Source organism: Thermobia domestica, chromosome 2 (genome assembly GCF_964235325.1).
Source record: "Thermobia domestica chromosome 2, izTheDome1.hap1.1, whole genome shotgun sequence".
Lineage (NCBI taxonomy): Eukaryota > Metazoa > Arthropoda > Insecta > Zygentoma > Lepismatidae > Thermobia > Thermobia domestica.
The window spans coordinates 280,716,430-280,735,678 of record NC_137455.1 but is presented as its reverse complement, the minus strand read 5'-3'; the positions used below and the strand labels follow the sequence as shown (position 1 = coordinate 280,735,678).

Sequence of the window (19,249 nt, the reverse complement as noted above, 5' to 3'; positions counted from 1 at the left end):
TGATACGTGGCTTTATCTTGTTGGAAGTAGAAAAGCAGTCGTTATTCTGGTGTTAGTTCGTCCTAAAACTGTTGAGAGAACCCACGATAAACTTCACTGTTCACTATTAATTCAAAGAATAGTAGACTCACTACACGTGTCGCTGAAATTGCACACCAAACATCAATATTTTGATCATGGAGGGGTGTTTTGTGCAGGATATGTGAATTCTCAACAGACAACATTCGTCGTGTAATCTGAACATTCACGTAACCTGATAAATTGAACCACGCTTTGTCGGGCATCAAGTGCAGCAAAAGATTCACACAATCATCCACAGTGTGTACCTGTCCTGCTCTTTAAGTTCCTAGACACATGTTACTCGGTGTATTTTCAGTTTCAGAGACTTTAGCACACGCTGACGTTGTTCGTGACACCGACTTGCTGAGATAATTTTTTTGGGTAGACTTTTACAGCCTTCATGTTGTTCGCTGCTGAATATCACAGAAGAACTCTGGTGTTCGGATAACATTTGGTTTCCGTCTACTCATATTCGCCCCATAGATCCGGTTTGACACCAATTTTTCACCAGGTTCTGAACACAGCATTTCGGAGGTGATTTTATTCCTGGGTAGCTGGTAGTGAAAACTTCTTGATTGTTCTTAATTGATCCTGTCTCCACATATTCTCCCACTATCACAATTCGCTGCTGCACGAAAAAAAAAATCTCTATGCAACTTGTTTACCAGAACTGAGCAGGCAGAGAATTCCATCTAAACAACTGCGGATCGAGTGGCACACCGGTGACAGACAGAAAAACACACACGATTATATGCTCATCTCTAGTATTGCCTGCCTACTTTTACATGGGCCATCCTGTAAGAATCCAATTTGATATCTAGACTGTCATCTTTTGGCCTAAAATTATAGTTACTGGTATAAAAAGCATAAGGTCACCTCAGTCTATAGGATATCTCTCAAAGATGTAAGCAATTGAAGGTAATATAAGTGAAGTTTCAGAAAGCAACAGTTTGTTTTTTATATCCTTATACATATCTTGTAATTTGAGCACTAAAATACCAATTGTCCAGTTTTTTTGGATGGATCAGAATCCTCTAATGATGAGTCATTCATGCTAAGATTTAAGGTAAATTAGAAACTTTAAATTTAACAATGAATTTATTATAATTTATTTCCAATTCATTCTAGCTCATATAAATCAGAACTACTAGCAAGTTGAAATTGGAAATATTAAGGTTAAGAAAAGTTAGGCGCCAGACTCATATTTCCAGTCGCCATGGTACCTGACGCCTAGGATTTTTAAAGCTTTAGTTAAAATTTGATATATTTTAATGTTTGATACTACATTTGCATTGTATATAAATATATATTTTTCTATTTACAGTTTATAAAAGGCCCTGTAATGAAACCAAATGCTGTTTTGATTATTATCCATGCTCAGAGGTGTGTCCTTGTCTCAAAGGTTATCTTTGTAGCGAAGGCAGATGCATGTACGTAACCAGTTTGGTTTAGCAAATATAATATAATGACAATACATGTTTTTCGTAAGAATTCCAGTTCTACTTAGTTGACATTAAGTGAAACTCTTAGGTTTGATTTATGCTATCCGTTCAGATGCACATAGCATGTCAAATAAAATATGCTCGAAAAGGATGTTCCCAATCAAGAAACCATGCACTTCGTGTCTGAACATGTAGTACGTTACGTACAAGTACTTGTTTACTTGTTTTCTAAATTTTTATTTATTTATTTATACGGTACGCACTTCCACTTTTCCTTGAATCAATGACTGTTAATTAAAAAATAATAATTAAAAAGCTGAAAATATCGTTACAAATTTTGTACTGCTAAAGATTAAATTTAATAGCAATGGGTAGAGAGGATAGGATATGTTTAGATAATTGATATAATAGAAATCGAAAAGTGCAATCTGTTATTCGATTGTAGTTTATTTCTCAAGATGAATTGTAAGAACGGATCTAGGAGAATATAAATATATAATTATTGAGGATTTTGAGATGTATCAGTGAAGCCTAAGACCTCAGATTGATTTATAGAATATCAATGTGTTTGAGATGCCTGAAGTTTAAATAAAGGTTTTATAATGAAGATGGTCAAACATGTTTATTATTAGCAGGGCCGGCGCTAGAAGTTTTGCCGCCCTGGGCGACACTTTCACATGCCGCCCTTTATTATTTTCCTTCTTAGATTTTGCCGCCCCTGTATTCTTTTCTTTTTCAAATTTTGCCGCCCATCAGGCTTGCCCTCCTGATGGTGGCACAGCTAGACCCCCCTCGCGCCGGCCCTGATTATTAGAGAGATGAGTTAGAGTTAAGGGTTTGTGTCAACGTATCCGTCTTTAAAGGTCACAGTCAGAAACAATATTAAGTTTAGATTGGAGCTATCATTTCTTATACCTCCAACCTATACTTAATATTGTGTATGACTGTACATAATTATGGCGATTGCTACATAGACTTAGAGGCCACAACTAAGCAGGAAACCTTTCTGGAGTAATCATATAACTTCCTCTATCGAACTGTAACTATAAATAATAAGATTACTATCTTCGTTATTAATCCCAACATGCACACTAATAGTAATCACTGAGAGTTTGTTACCGACAATCCGGAGTAGGATGTCTTTAGAAAATCTTATTTCAAATACGTCTTTCAACGAAGGAACAAACCTCAGCAAACATGCAAAATATACTATTTCAAAGAGTTCGCTGCGATACTTCTGTTCTGCTAATTAAATCGAATGTTAACTTAATCCACACTGATAGGAAAGGGAGACTGCTAAGCTATGCCTTCTATTCTCTTAACTAAGAGCTAGTTGGTAGAAACAAAAGTATACTATATTTGTATTTTCGGTGGCAGGCGTATAGCGGTTTTTCTTGTCATGGAATAATTCTACCGCTTTCGATTCAGCTAATTCTTGGTGTAAGAAAACTCGTTTGGAAGAGACCTTGGAGAAAAGAAGTTCCAAAAGTGCTTATAAATTTTAATAAAAAATTAGTCTAAAAATTTTTGTCATAGGAAACAAATTACTTACGAGAAAATAGTAAAAACAGAGCAAGAGAAGAAAGCCAACTACAAATAACGACTAGTTGAACGTGTATACATATGCATTATACCGTACCCTACTAACTTTATGTGTTCAGCTGTGACGAGTCATTATTACTCTTAAACTTCTCATCGATATTCCGGCGTAAATATCGAATACCCTTCATCTAGATGTTTCAAGCCAAATTTTAACGATGTTGGTTCGTCACATTTTATATAGAGCACTTCGATTGCATTTATCAATTTAATCTATCACAGTTCTTCAAACGAACAAGACAATTTGTAGCAATATAATATATCTACCAGTGGCGGCTGGTACTATATGGTTGTGCAACCGGATATTTTTTTTTAATACTAAAGATATTTTTAGGTATTAAAGTAGTGTATCAGTAAAAAATAAACCTTTGCTCTTGAGCACAAAACAGTATTGATGTATTTCTAAAAAAATTCAATAAAAAAACTGAAAGAAAGAGGGTGATTTACATTTCCAGTTGTAGTGAGCTTTGCCACTGGAAGCAGTAACATTGAGCATATGGTAGCGAGCTCCTATCTCTTAACATGAGGAAGTGGATTTATTCCTGCGTCGCTGCTATCCTCCTGTATTGCTCCCTTCCAGTTGCACCTTTTTCTGCCACTGGTATATAGTCAGCTTCTGTAATAGTTACGAATTCCACCGCTTGGCAGCGCTTGACTCAATTGATAGAGTGGGTGAGATATAGACGCTTGGAAGAAAGAAGTTATTCACAAAACAGAAACTCGCAAAGAACAAATACGCGTCTGGTGGTAGCAGAGGCGGATCCAGGCTGAATGTTTGGGGAAAGGCGGTCGTTCAAAGTCAATAGGTTTTATTTTACATTTATAATACAAAGGTGAAAATTCTTGTTATAGGTTTTATTTTTAAAATAAAAAAATATCCTATTCTGGATGGGGTCGATCGAGTCTCGAAGCAGAAAATGTCTTATCACTGATCTAATTCCTAGCTCTGTGTCTTTCGTGCACATGATCTCGTTTTCGATTTCCGGCGGAGAGCATAAAAAATGAATCTCAAACCATTCACTTTCAATACTCATCTGTCTTCTTTAGCCTAAATTGCTGGAATGTTAAACTAATATTTTTTTTCGTTTTCAAAGGGAAAAAATCTAAGATTTCATGCTTCTTTATAGTAGAACAGCAGAAAAAAAATCATGGTTACTGAAAATGGACTCTTTGTCCCTTATATTCATTCAAAGAAATGCTAACAAAATGCATTTTGTCGGAAAAGAGAGGTGTTTCTGTACCCTAAAGAAAATAAGCAGAAAATATTTGCGGTAGCGATGCTTTCTATTCAGAAAAACTTGGCGAGCAGCATTTCAGATTTCAACGAAGTCATAGAAAAATTTGAAGCTCGAAAAGAACGAAGAAAGATCTTTCATTTTAAAATAATGCATAGTTACTTAATTAAATAATTTTGTTTAACGGCGTGCATGAATATATACAATTTTCTTGCTTTTTTTTCTTCTTTTCGGGTTAATGATATCATTCATGGCTTACAGCACATGCTATATATTTCGATTTATCTCTTGTTCAATGACATGAGTGAAGAAGGTTTGTATATAAATAGTGTATAAACGTACATTGATAGTGGTTGTTTGTAAAAAAAAATGAAATAGCTTATATTAAATCAATATTAGATAATATATTTTAATCAATAAATATACAAATAGAGCTTAAAAAGACTTTCCTCTTCATATTTCCTGAATATGTTTTGGATAAGACTCAAGAACACTTGCTGGGGAAGGGAACACTTGCGCGTACCTACACATTTTTGATGTTGCAACATTGCAACCGGTGCTTCTACAGACCACGAACCACTACTGGTATCTACATGGCCCTAAAGTGCACTTACGAGTCAAACAAATTAAAACTTTTTAAATTCCACGTTAACGCTACCTAGCTTTAAAAATCTGTCGGAAAATTAGTTAAAACACGTGTCTTCTTTCCAACCTTCAGTACCGGAAGCTTCTGCATTTAAATGCGATGTAATCTAAGAACTCGAGTCTCAATATGAAAAAAAGAAATCTGAGTAAAACGTGGGAGGACATTATTAACAATTTTATAATCAAAAACTAATTTACATATTTTCTAATGTATATAAGATTAAGAAAAACAATATTTTTTATTATAAACGTATACAAAAGAATTTTTTATAGACATATAGAAAAGAAATTTTATTATATTTAGGACTAAAAAGAATCTTAAACAATTTAGCAAAAAAAAAAAAAAAAAAAAATGGTTATTTACCAATAAATCATTCCGTGGGAAAACTAAATATTTTGTAAATATATCGGAACTACAAGCTAGTTCCGTCTTGAGTGGTAAGGTAAGAAGGACAAAAATGGATGAGACAAATGTGGTATGAAAAAAGGAATACATACCACCAAATAAATATAACGAGAGATGGATACTAAAACCATGATCAGAACACAGTGAGTGAAAGATTGATAAAATCTGGTTACCTACCTTCCACGTATATTTTGGATCTGGCAATAGTGATGTAACATAGACACCGCTCTTTTTTCACTCACTGTGCTCTGCTCATTTTTGTTCTCATCCATTTTTATTCTCATCCATTTTTGTTCTTGTTACCTTACCAATCAAGACGGAACTAACTTTCGTTCCGATACGTTTGGTGAATATTTACTTTTCTAATGGGAGGATTTGTTGGTAAGAACCAATCTTTTGTTAATTTGAATGATTCTCTCATGCGCCTACATGATCTTAATCTTTGTTAGACAATGTTTGTACATTAAAGATTTAAAAAAAAAAAAAAAGTCACCGAACTAAATACAGAATTGATTCTCTAACATTACGTCACATTTAAATGCATGAAAGCTTCCGGTCCTGGAGGTTGTAAAGAAGACACGTTCCTGAAGCTGATAATATTAACCTGAATTTAAAAATTTTACGTTATATTTGACTCATAAGTGTACTTTAGGGTCATATATATAATATACAGAAAATACTAGATACTTACCTTGCTATAGATTGTTTTGTTAACGTTTGAAGACATGTGATAGATTAAATTTTAATTAGTATAAAATATGACAAACGAACATCGTTAAAATTTAGCTTAAAACATCCCGACGATGGGCGTTCGATATTTACGCCGAAAATATTAATGAAAAGTTTCAGAGTAATAATTACTTATCACAGCTGAACACATAAGGTTAATTACTTTCGTTAAATGCTTCATCGGACAGAATATAAAAGAGAGAAAATACTGTATAAAAAGAAAAGAAGTAGTTGTGAATCCATTTGGACACCATTTAAACATAAGTCAATTGTGTAGTGCGAATGGGATGATGAATACAGGTGTTCTTAAAGAGGGTGTCTACTAGCCAGAGAAAGTCGGGGAATTTGTATGGTCAGGGAAAGTAAGGTATTTCATTATGGATCAGGGAAAAATCTTTATGCAAGAATTTATTTTGCGAACGTTAATGATCTTCTAGTAAGCCATTTAAATTATAGATAATAAATGAGTGGTTAGTTGGTCGTTTGCAATTTAGTGCGTAACCATATGAACAATGGTGAAAAGTTATAGTTCTCTTCAAACATAAGTTATTTTTCATGAGTCATACTAAGAAAAATTTTAGCGACTGTTAGGGAAAATTTTAATTTCGTCGGGGAATTTAATTTTATAAGCACCCTGTTAAATGCATTTCAGCCTATATATCGTATATATATTTTACAAGCTACAAATAGTAATCCGAGAGTTCTCTGACAAGTCTCTTGATAATAATTTGCAGAGAGTTCAAAGATGAGTTGTTAGTCTCATAAAATAAAACTGTCTTTTCAATAACTTCTAAGAGAAACTACATAATTGAGCCATTTCACGTATTAGAAAAACGAATATTTTTAATTTATTGCAAAGACTGCAATAGAATCAATTTTTCAAGACAAATGCAATGATATGTATATATAATCATGTATGTCTGATAGCGTTTTCATGCCCAAACCCAAAATCTGCACTCCTACTAAAATGGTTTGATCATAATAAATTACTCGCAAATATTGATAAATTAAATGTCATCTTTTAAGCATCTTTTCTATTTTATAAGGTCTTTCAATGACGAGATTGCTGAATGTATTGAGGTTACAAACTTCCTAGGGTAGTTATATAGTAGTTTAAGATGGAATTGTTATATTAATGTGCTTAATATAATAATAAATTCTCGTCAATTCTACCCGTGGTTACATATTACAAGCACATTGTGCTGGAGATGGCTGATTATACAAAGCGTACTACAAAATACCACTTCGAATTGGCTAAAACTCCTCTTATAAGAACCGAGAAAATGTAACGTTGTTCAAAAGTTATTGCACCGATATAAACATCATATACCTGATGATAGACTGTTGATTACGTAAAAATTTATATGTACAAAATAAGGTATCGTGAATAAAGTAAATGTTCAACATAAAAACTAGAAACAACATTCCAAAGTAGCATATTTCATTCATCCTATGTAAGATAACTGCACAATGCTTAACGTTGGTAAGGGAAATTTGAACCAAACATGTCACTCATTGGTAAAGAGCTTTGTTAAACATAACAGACAATCCAATACCCACATGATATAAACGATAACCTGCTTCAACGGTCCTGGCAACTCGCATTATAGTTCAAAGTAAATCAAGGATAGAATACTTCCTTCAGCTTCCTGGACAAGCATATTTTTATACTACAGATTAACGTTTTTTCGTTTGTTTTACATTTTACTTTACTTTTATTAGTTTTCTGTTGCTTTGAAAGAGTTTACCAAAGATTGAACAAAGAATATACAACTATTACTTCTATTAAACGATCATTATGGAAGATATGAAAAATAAGAATCTTTTGTCTATTTATTATGTTCTTAAAACTAGAAGATTAACTCTTAAAACTAATATAGTAGTGTGCAGTTTCACGTAATAGTGTTGATTTGTTTGTTTTATAGACGATATCCACCCTTCATATTGGCTGCCGAGATAGCAGTGGGATGTGCATTGACAATAGTGATCGCAACTTTGACAGCTATTGGTTGGAAAATGTGCCTTAAGTAAGTAGTTCAAAACAGTTCTGGTGATAATTATGGCCGTCTATCCTTTTGCGATAGTATAAGTCTCTCCGATAGATAACACAAAGATCAAGAGTTGTTACAGCATTTAAAAGTGTAGTAGTAACATGTGTAGCGCAAAATTCAATCCAGATGCTTCATGTGTGTTTGGTAATAAACTAACATTAAATAAGGCATTGCCACGGGGTCTAACATTACTAAAATAAAAGTAGCAATATATAGTAGCAAGTAGATTTCATAATAATTTTTAACTAAGTCTTAGGTAATATATTGCATGTCTCCTGTACCAAATTAATAATGCATTGTGCTTACCTTTGGCAAAGTTTTTATAAGATGGACCCCAGAGCGTCCATCAGTAATTATATAATGCGTTGCTATGGGTGAGCAATTTCTAATCCTCGAATGTAAGATTTGCTTCATAAGTGTAAGAAAATAATATATTGTGTATTATTTTCTAATGGGGTTAAAATATCGATTTTTTGAAAATCTGATAAAAGAGAAAAGCAAAAAAGTACCTTTTTTGTTTTTAATTATTATTTTTTTTTTTTTTTTTTTTATTTTTTAAATAACTTACTAGTATGCTTCTGACTGAAAAAGATTGTAAACATTTACTCTGGTACGTCAAACATAAACATGGTTTACTTTTGTTTGCATATGGGTTCCTTGTATACTGATTATAAATACTTTACCTAAACTTTTCCAAGGCAAGCTAAGAAAATCGTATATAGGGTCATTACAGGTAATAAAGATTGGAATTAATAGCATATGTTCCATATTTTACAGTTTTTATGATATTTTCAGGAAGATTGTAATTTCTGAATTTAAAAACCATTTGCTGCCTTTTTTCACTTTCTCTTCCCTCACTGTTTTATTTATGCGTGAATAGCAATATACCAAACAAGACTTACCTGTGGACTTATCAATGATCACAGCGTCTGATAATAATGATAAAAGGTTCTTCTCAGTTAACTGCTGTTGGAATGTGACAAATGCAGGGGAAACCTGGTGCGTGTTCAGTTCTAGAAATTTTGATTGACGAATAAAAGTAAAAATGCTTAATTTGGAAGGTATCAGTTATTGCGAGTTCTGGCATGAGTAAAACATAGTTGCTGTTGATGATTTAAGTGTTTTAAAAGTATGCCTTTCTAGGAAAGAGAAGATTTATGACTGAGTTTGTGTGGAAGTGTACTTCAACATATAGTTCTGTACTGTTTTGTGAATTGTGTGAAACTCATTTCCACGAAAAATAAGTTATTTTGTTACACACCATATTATAAGCACTGGGAATCATAAATCTTAAAAGACACACAAATCAAATGGAGTAAAGCAGTGACGGCAATTAGACGTTAAAAGTGTGGGGTAGAAGGGGCGGGGTGCAAGACATGATCTAAATATTTGTATATCAATGTTAGTTTTCCTGGTTATTTTTAACACTTTCTTTGACAAAAGGTTGTATAACTAATAGAACACTATCTTTCTCAGTTAAAATACTGTATATCGTATTTCATATTTTATTAAGTAAATTGACAAGAGCAACGCAAATGGGTACTAGCCCTTTGTACTCTTAAACAACGAAAGTGTAAGAAGAGATTTTATTCCTTGCTCATGAACATCTTAAAATACTGTCCGGAAAATCGTGTGGTCAGATTATTTAATAACACATTTGCAAAACAAATAAATAAAAAGGATAATATTAATCATAGTAATGAATAATGAGCCTTGTTTTGTAGAAGTTATATTGAAACTTGTTATTAATGAACAACTTATCTTAATTCCACACATGTCATTAAATGTATATTCTTACTTTAGAACATGAAAGACAGTAAATACTATAAGCATATGCTACGACATTTAAAGAAATACGCAATTGCAATATTAATTTCTTCCAATTCCTGTAGCTTTCTTAACTTCACGAGAAGACAAATAACCAATACGTACTGACGCAACGGCAAATATTATATGGCACCATTTTTTTTCTATGGACCAGTAATACATACAAAAACTTTACATTTCCAAATGACACATTTAAGGGATCACTTCAGAAAATGGGGGGAAGCAACTGCCCCCTCTTGACCCCCCTAATCGCTGCTCCTAGAGTAAATGTTCAAAAGTTTCTTCAAACGTTCACGAAATCAGCGTCACAATTTTACGAATGATCTTTCTGAGGTCCTAATTAATAACAACATTATGGAAGTCAGAAAATATTTTCTTAAGAAATCCTCTGGAAGAATACACAAAACATAAAGTTCCAAGCGAATTGTCTTTGAGAAAAACTTACATTGATAGTGTGTACAAAGAATGTTAACCAAATCCATGAAGGTGTTGGTGATTGAAATATCTGGATTTCAAATTTATGAAAGATGTGACATTTTTCAATAGTTTTCCATTTTTGGAACATTAAATGTGTAATATGAAACCCTATGGCACACCTTAAAAATTCAACTGATGCAGGTTGATTTGTATTTTTGATAATAGACAAATATTATTCCTGGAATTGCAACTGCCTGAGTATGAAATAACGAAAAACATTTATTGTTATGGTTTGGAAAAATACAAGTAAGCATTTTTTTTTTTTTTTTAATGCTGGTCCACCGTTTAAAAATGGCTGCTCCATTCTTAATGTAATTCAAACTTTGGAAGTGACGGAAGGCACGAATTTTTCACGTACTTTATTCCGTTAGAAGTTCTCGAAGAAGTAAGTGGTGCAGCTTCTTACAAAATTCCTGACTGTGCTATGATCAAGAAAGTTCAAAACATGAATGCATTCTTCTTTTTATCACAAATAAGCTACATGCATGAATAACGCAGAAGACTCAAATATGCTGTCTGTCACCTGTCTGCCACACGCGATACATAGAATTGCAGAGGAAGTATGTTCTGATTATCTTACCCCCTGTTGATCCTCTCGTGTTAAGTGTGAAAAACGATTTCTGAAAGTCCCTCGTGTACCAATGTCTTTCATGAGATGGCTTCTGAACTTGCACTATCAGCCCAGCCCGTCTCAATGAGACAAATAGAGTACATGGATTAGAACTTCTCTCTATTATGCTAAAACTTTGAATCAGATTAAATTATCTCATATTTTATTTATTTATTTAGTTTAGTTTAACGTCCAACGATTACGCTTCAAGGTTAAGGAGATGGTGGTGATGATATCGAACGAAATGGTAGAATGAACAAAATGGGAGAAAATGGAAGCGGTGTCTGTTCATCACGAAGTTTATTTGGTGAGAGTTGTGGTTGAACCAGGGACCTCACGCATCAGGGGTGAGCGCTCTATCATTGCGGCCCATTTATACTTTTGATGGGGATAATGCGTCATCATTTTTTTTTTTTTTTTAGTTTAGCTAAGAAAAATTTCCTGAAAAAAATTGCCACACATTTTGCTAAATTACTAGACTCTATTATCTGTCAAAGCTGAAAGAAAATAAACGAAACTGCGACTAATTCTTTTAAAATCTTCAACGATACTGTCAATAAGCTGAGCATTGTAACTCACAACAAGGGCATGCACATTCACCAGAAGTGTAATCGTGTTGTAAATGCTAAGCTATATTTCAAAAAAAAAATAAAAAAATAAAAAATAAAAAATAAAAAAATTAAAAAAATAAAAAAAATAAGAACATCGCTAATTTATGGAAGATAATACTACTGTTGACGTCAACTTAAATTTTTCCCGAATTACTTATTTCCCGTCCGCTCCAGTGCCATCTGTAGATGTCGAGAGACTATTTTCACATCTGAAGCACATTCTCTCTGACAAGGTGAATTTTTCATTTGAAAACATTAAGAACTTGTTATTTTACAAAACAAAAAGATTTAGTTACTTGAAGTGAACGTGAAGTGAGAGTGGAGTAAAATAATTTCATTTTAGTAATGCGCGTACATTAAATATTTCCTAAATTGCTAATGCAAGTGTGTATGAATAAGGCGTGCATGCGTTTGGCATTTCATTATATTGAAGAACAATGAATAATGACATAAATTTATTTCATTATATGTCGTCCTTTACGAATTCCGCAATTTGCAACTTTTCAGCAATTTTAAGTGTTAAGTACTAATTGCAAAATGAGTTATATTCTATTTCTTATTATCCAATTATCTATTTGATTGATAAATAGTTGTGTTCTTTGTTTTAAATGCTTTAATACCAGATTATTTATATTTTTTCTTGTCTTCTATTTTGCCATTTTTGACCTGTCTTGCAATTTTGCCTGCCATTAATTCCGGGCTTAAGTCATTAGAATTCAATCTTATGATATATAAATTTTGAACAAAACTAATAGCTCCATTTTCAAGAAAATAATAATAATCGATTTTCGTTCATCAATGCATTCTTAATGTCTAGGAGTACGGTATAGGTGGTTGTAGGAGTAGAAACCCTTTCCGAAACATTTGAGAACATTTTTTAAAAAGAAAAAATAATCAATATTTTGGTACAGTAAATCATGTTATTCACTTCTTTTTGGCATTAATGAGAAGTTAATTACCGACTATTATAATTTCAAATTCTTCTGGTAGTCATGTATGTCTTTTGTATTCAATGAAATAATAATAATAATAATAATAATAATAATAATAATAATAATAATAATAATAATAATAATAATAATAATAATAATAATAATAATAATAATGTTTGAAATATATTTATTGGAAGCAAACAGCATTACAGCCACAGGTGCCCCTAAGAAAAAAAAATGTTTTTACAAGCATAGAGTGCATGCAAATAGAATTAACAGCATACAACTGATAATACAAAAATAGATGAAACGGATAAAATATTAGTTCAGAAAAATAACACAAAAACATGCAGTATCAGTTACAAACTAGAAAATACAAAAATAACAATAGTACAAAAAAGCATAATTAACATGCATATAGGAAAGGTATACCATATAGGATAAGTATACAGTGTAAAATTCAAAAATAGATTATTACCACCCATGTAGTTGTAACAGTTTACAAAATATTAAAAGAGAAAAAAAAGTTCAAAAAGGCACTATGTACTGTAGCTGTTAATACAATATGAAAATAAATATTTCTAAGTTAAATACTTCAGGTAAAATACAATGATTCATAAGGCTAGTAATAAACAAGCATAGACGAAAATAAAACAAGCATAAATAAGAATTCATGACATAAATAAAAAAAATCCATGACAAAGTTTTTAAAAAAAGTGCAGTATATGTAGTAAAGAAGGAATTAAGCATAGAAGAAAAGAAAGATGATAGGGAAATAAAAGACAAGAGAATAATAAAAAAACTAACAAAACATAAAAGGATCTATCAAATGGCACCTTACAAACTTTACAAAATGACCTTCAGAAATATAATAAAAATAAGAAACAAACATGTGTATCTGTTCAGAATTAAAAAGGTTCTTACAATTTGATAAAAAATACAAATATATATAACAAATCCATACAGTATTTAGAAAAATACAAAATAAAATTAAGAGAATCAGTTGCAAGCCTAAAAATACTAAGACATTTCATAGTTTATTTAAAAAATTAAAAAATAATTCACGCACCTTCTTGAAATTCTTATGACAGAAATCAAGAACCGGATAAAAGTTATTAGCTGTTTCTATACTTTTATATATAGAAGACCTAATTAGATATTTACTGATAAACGGAACAAATTTCCTAATTTCTGTGAGGAATTTTTAAAGAGAAAAGGTTCTCCAGAACAAAATTTCCATGCAGAACTACATGAAAAAGCTTCAAGTCAAAGAGCCGACGCCTGTCAGACAGAAGGGTAAGATTAAGATCCACCCTTATGTCTGACAAGCTCGCCTCTCCTATTTCTTTAAACTTCCACTTTAACCAGGCTAGGAATGAATTTTGAACTGATTCAATCGAAGAACTAAAATATTTTGCTTCACTATTCCAAATTACAGTACAATATTCAAGATGAGACCTGACATTGCACATATAGAGAATGTTGCAGGTGTTAATATTAGTAAAATTTCGAAATAACAATTTGATCATTGTTAAATTCCTCCTAGCTTTGGAGATAACAACCTGAAGATACTTCTGAAAAAGCAATTTTTCATCTAATATTACTCCTAAATCTCTAACATGCTTAACGAGTTGGATATGTTGATTTCCTATCCTGTATTTGTAGATGGAAGGGTTAACTTTCCTCGAAAATGTTATTCCTTGCGTTTTGGTAAAGTTCACGGGTAGAGAATTCTCTTCGAACCATTTAACTATGATATCTATATATTTTTGCAAAGTATCTTGATTTTGTTTGGACTTAATTTGACTGAAAATTTTAATATCAGCATATAACAGATATTTACAAGTTAAATCAACACAAATGTCATTAATATGCAGCAAAAACAATAGAGGACCAAGATTAGAACCTTGGGGTACCCCGGAGGTATTACTATGAATAGCAGACAGTTTCCCTTTATGTTTCACTACAAATTTCCTTCCACTTAAATATGAAGTCAACCAATCAATAACAGAGTTAGGCAAGTTATATCTTTTCAATTTGTTTATCAATAAGTGATGTGGTAATTTATCAAATGCCTTAGCAAAGTCCAAGTAAATAGCATCTATTTGATCACCAGCCCAAATTACTGGAAGCGTATAATGCATAAGACTTGCTAAATTAGTTATTACAGATTTACCAGTCATAAATCCATGTCGGTTTATATTAATCTCATTCTTTACTCTATTATAAACATATTTATAGATTATTTTCTCAAAGATTTTCGGAATTACCTTCATTACAGAGATTGGTCGAAAATCATTAATAGACTTTCCATTAGTTTTTGGTATGGGTGTTATAGAAACCAATTTCCATACATTAGGATAATTACAAGTGGGTAAACTCCAGTTAAACAAAGAAGACAATATTGGTGCGATTGTTTCACCTATTCCTTTAACAATGAAAGCTGAAATTCTGTCTATCCTACTTGACGATTTAATCTTTAAAGTTCTGATAGCTTCCAATACATGTTGAGTAGTAATTTCTGGGGGTTTCACTTGACCAAATTCTTCAAATGAACATTGATTTTTAGTAACACTAACCGAGAAAGTTTGAAAGACCGATAAAAAGTAGTTTGCAAACTTTTCAGCCAACATACTATCATCAGTCAACAAAACATCATTGTCAATAATACCAGATATTACCTTATTTTTTGAACCATTTACATATTTCCAAAATTTTTCAGGGGTAATTGTAAGATCAGTTTCAATTTTACTAAAATGAATTTGCCTGCCCACATTTAATTGAGTTTTGAAAGCTTTTTCTACAATTAGAAAAGACTACATAATCATTTTCACATTGAGAAGTTTTGTATTTTTTATGAGTGATTTTTTACTTTCCATAAAGAAATCAATTTTTTTGAATACCATAAGGGAAATTTAGATTTTTTAAGGCCTAGATTTAGGAATATTACACTCCATCGCAGATTTAATAACTTCCTCTAGTTTGCAAGCTGCTAAATTGAGATCATTACTTAACAATATATTACACCAATCAGCATTAGCAATTTGAAGATACAAGGATAAATAGTCACCTTTAGCATATAAAAATTTTTCAGTGTACTCATATACTTTACAAACACTAGATAAAAATACTTTAGTTACAATTGAATAATGGTGTACATTAGGAGCCACCATATACTCATCGTGTCTTTCCGACACTATAGATGCGTTAGTTAAAACTAAGTCTAAATACCATACTGCTGGTTCAACACTTAGATTCGTATTATCCAAAAAAGTTGACAATAACTGAAACCTGACTTTAGAGTAATAGTGTATTCCTGGTAAAGGCTTTTTATTTAACCAGTCTATTTTAGATATATTAAAATCTCCAAAAATGAATACATCATTTTTTAAGAGGTTAAGTTTACTGGAAATACAATTTAGATAGTACTCAAATACTTCGAGAGGAAATTTATGAAAATATACACAAGAGATTAGAAGATTTTTCGTTGACTTACACCTAAGTTCAATCCAGACACATTCATTTACACTTTCCAAATCATATTTTCGAAACACCTGAAAATTATTTCTGACAGCAATTAAAGAACCACCTCCTCTATCACCACCTTCTTCACCATAACACCTGTCCGCTCTGAAACAAGTATAAGTATCTGGGAAATAATCCTGGTCATCATGAATTTCAGATAATCAAGTTTCGGTTGCGGACACAATATCATAGTCACAACCGGAAATTGAGAAAAAAACTCATTACTTTTAGTACGCAATCCACAAATATTCTGGTACGAAATTTTAAGACTCTCCATGTTTAGCATGAGAGTCAGTATTCCTAGGAAGTTCATCTTGATTCCGTAATTTTCCAAAGAAAGGACCAATTAAAAAACCTCTAGGCCACACCTCAGGATCACATATAATAGAAAAGTCTTGTTCGTTTACCTCAACATGGAAGGAAGAGTAAGAATCATACTTTGTTTTCAATTTGGTATAAGTCACTTCAGTTACATTAAGTTGTTTTACAATACTCTCAACTTCTTCTACCTGCACTGAGGGATTGAACCTAGTTACAAACAATACTTTTTTTTTTTCTTAGATTAGTAACCAAATTGGAATTATTTGATCCACTTCCTACGTTTAGTTTCCTCTGTTCCTTTCTTAAATTTGATTTATCTTGTACAGTTTTAGTTGATTCACTTTGTATACGGTTTTTTTTATATATATATATTTCTTGTAATTACCTGAGTCCAAGTTTGAGAGGACTGAGGGAGACCTTCATCCTTGTTACCTTTATTACTTATTGCTAGAGATGCAAAAAAGCCGGCTTTTTTGAATCGATGGTTTTTTGCACATAAAAAGCCGGCTTTTCTGGGAAAAAAACGAGAATTTTGGAAATTTTGGCTTTTTTTCATTTTCATGATTTTTCTGTTTAAATAGCTTTCTTATAGTGTACTCTAAAGTTAAATAAGATTCCATGACCTGAATGCCATATTTCGCTTTGGAAAACACCATCATGATGGATGGAGCACATGGTTTATGAATTAAAGTAAACATAAAGTACATAGTATTTAAGGGCAATTTTAAAAGCTATTTAACTTGATTTTAACTTCTGAATTATCGACATTTTTTCTTCTCTAGATCATTTCTTTTTAGTCTCCGTGTTTCACTTCTTAGAGCTTAGTACTCTAGCTTCTAGCACATAATTAAACTTACGTTTTTCAATATATCCATCAGAGCGTACGTTTTTCAATATATCTGTCAGAGCGTACTTCAACATTTCCTTATACTGTAGCTGTGCAATGATTTAACAATAATCTTCCAGATACAACCTTGAATACCATTTGATAGAAACAATCAGTATTGGATATAGAAAAATATTTGGGAGGATTTTTTTCTGAATAATGTTTGGTTTTTCTAAAAATGTCTAACTTTTATTTAAGAGGAGCTTAAGTTTATGGGTACAGGCCTAACAAATATTTCGTTTCGTTTGTATATTCAGCTATAATCTACCAGATACAAACTTGAAGACCATTTTATACTGATAAAGCAGTGGCGGATTTAGAAAATTATTTTCGGAGGGGCTTTTCTCATTAATGCTTAGTTTTTCTAAAAATTCCTAATTTTTTATTTGAGGACAGCTTGAAGTTTATGAGTAAAGGCAAAACATCTATTTAGTTTGTTTTAGAAATTCCGTAATTTCGGGGTAGAGGCTTCAATCCGGAAGACATCCCCACCCTAACCCTCTTCGCAAATCCATCACTGCTAGTAATTAATAATAACAAAGATTTAAAAACGATTAGAAAGTAACTCGGCCAGGACTCACAGTACACGCACTATCTCTATATTCACAGATGGAATTAAGAAAAACTTTTGTCAAAATGGTCGAATGCGTGGTTAGATCCCGGACTTCACGATAGAAGCGCGAAAGCTAACCACTCACTCATGTCTGTTGTACAGTTGTGCTTAACTTAAATGTATTCTCTCTCTCTCTTTCTCTATGGCCACAAAAGCTCTCCATTGACTTCTGTCCTTATCCAATTCAATCCAGTTTCTACCCTGTATTCCTATTTCTGCTAGATCCATCTTAATATTGTCCTCCCATCTGGGCCTAGATTTTGCTAATGAACGTTTCCCGATTGGATTTCCAGTTAAAACTTTGAAAGCGTTCCTACTTTCTTCCATTCTGGCTACATGACCTGCTCACCTGAGCCTCCTAGACTTGATGACTCTAACGATGTTTGGTAAACCGTATAAATTATGTAGTTCCTCCTTATGAAGTTTCCGCCATTCCCCATTTCCCTTCCTCTTGGGTCCAAATATTCGTCTCAGAATTTTATTCTCAAATAATTTCAGTCTGCGTTTTTCCCTGAGCGTAAGCGACCATGTTTCATAATCATAAAGCATAACAGACATGATTATCATTTTATAAATTTTAAGCTTTAAATTTATTAACAGAATTCGCGACAACAAAATATTTTGAATTGAATAATAACAAGAATTTCCTGATTTTAGTCGACATTTAATTTCTTTGTGGGTATGATTTTGGTCTGGTAATACTGATCCAAGATATTTAAAAGTATCCACTAAGTATTAATTGTCGAAGTGTCGAAAGTATTAATTGACATTTTAACGCATTCATAATTTGCCGTAACTTCCTTGTGAACTTCCTTCTATTTAGATTTCTCTGCATTTACTCATGTCCCTGCAAGCGTTTAATAAGGCCTCTGCATTTCTTTCGATCATTCTATCAGATTTACATCATCAGCATACACCATAACCTGGTGAATACCATTCAACTCTAGACCCTGGTTCCTATCTTTGATTTTTCATATAGCGTACTCCGGAACAAAGCTGAATAATAACGGCGATAACGCATATCCTTGTCTCAGGCCAATCTCGACGTGGAAGCTCGCATTTTTCTACTCGGACTTTACTCTGAAATTCATTTAAGCACTTAATAAATCTAGCTTTTTCGGTATTCCAAATTCTGTAAGAATGTTGTACAATGTTTCCCTCCTTACCGAGTTGTAAGCCTTTCTAAAATCAATAAACAGTTGATGTACTGGGTAATATATGCCCATTTCTTTTCGTGTATTTGTCGAATGGTAAATATCTGGTCGATTTCGAGTAAATTC

At 32.3% G+C, this 19,249-nt stretch overlaps 1 protein-coding gene across 1 annotated transcript in view; it reads left to right on the top strand.

The window, feature by feature from the left end:
• Positions 1-19,249, top strand: part of LOC145678523 (uncharacterized) — a 91,970-nt gene that overhangs the window by 31,552 nt on the left and 41,169 nt on the right. The window contains exons 3-4 of the mRNA XM_081748768.1: positions 1,385-1,490; positions 8,042-8,143. Of these exons, the coding sequence (XP_081604894.1) occupies positions 1,385-1,490; positions 8,042-8,143 (208 nt within the window). The remainder of the gene's footprint in view (positions 1-1,384; positions 1,491-8,041; positions 8,144-19,249) is intronic.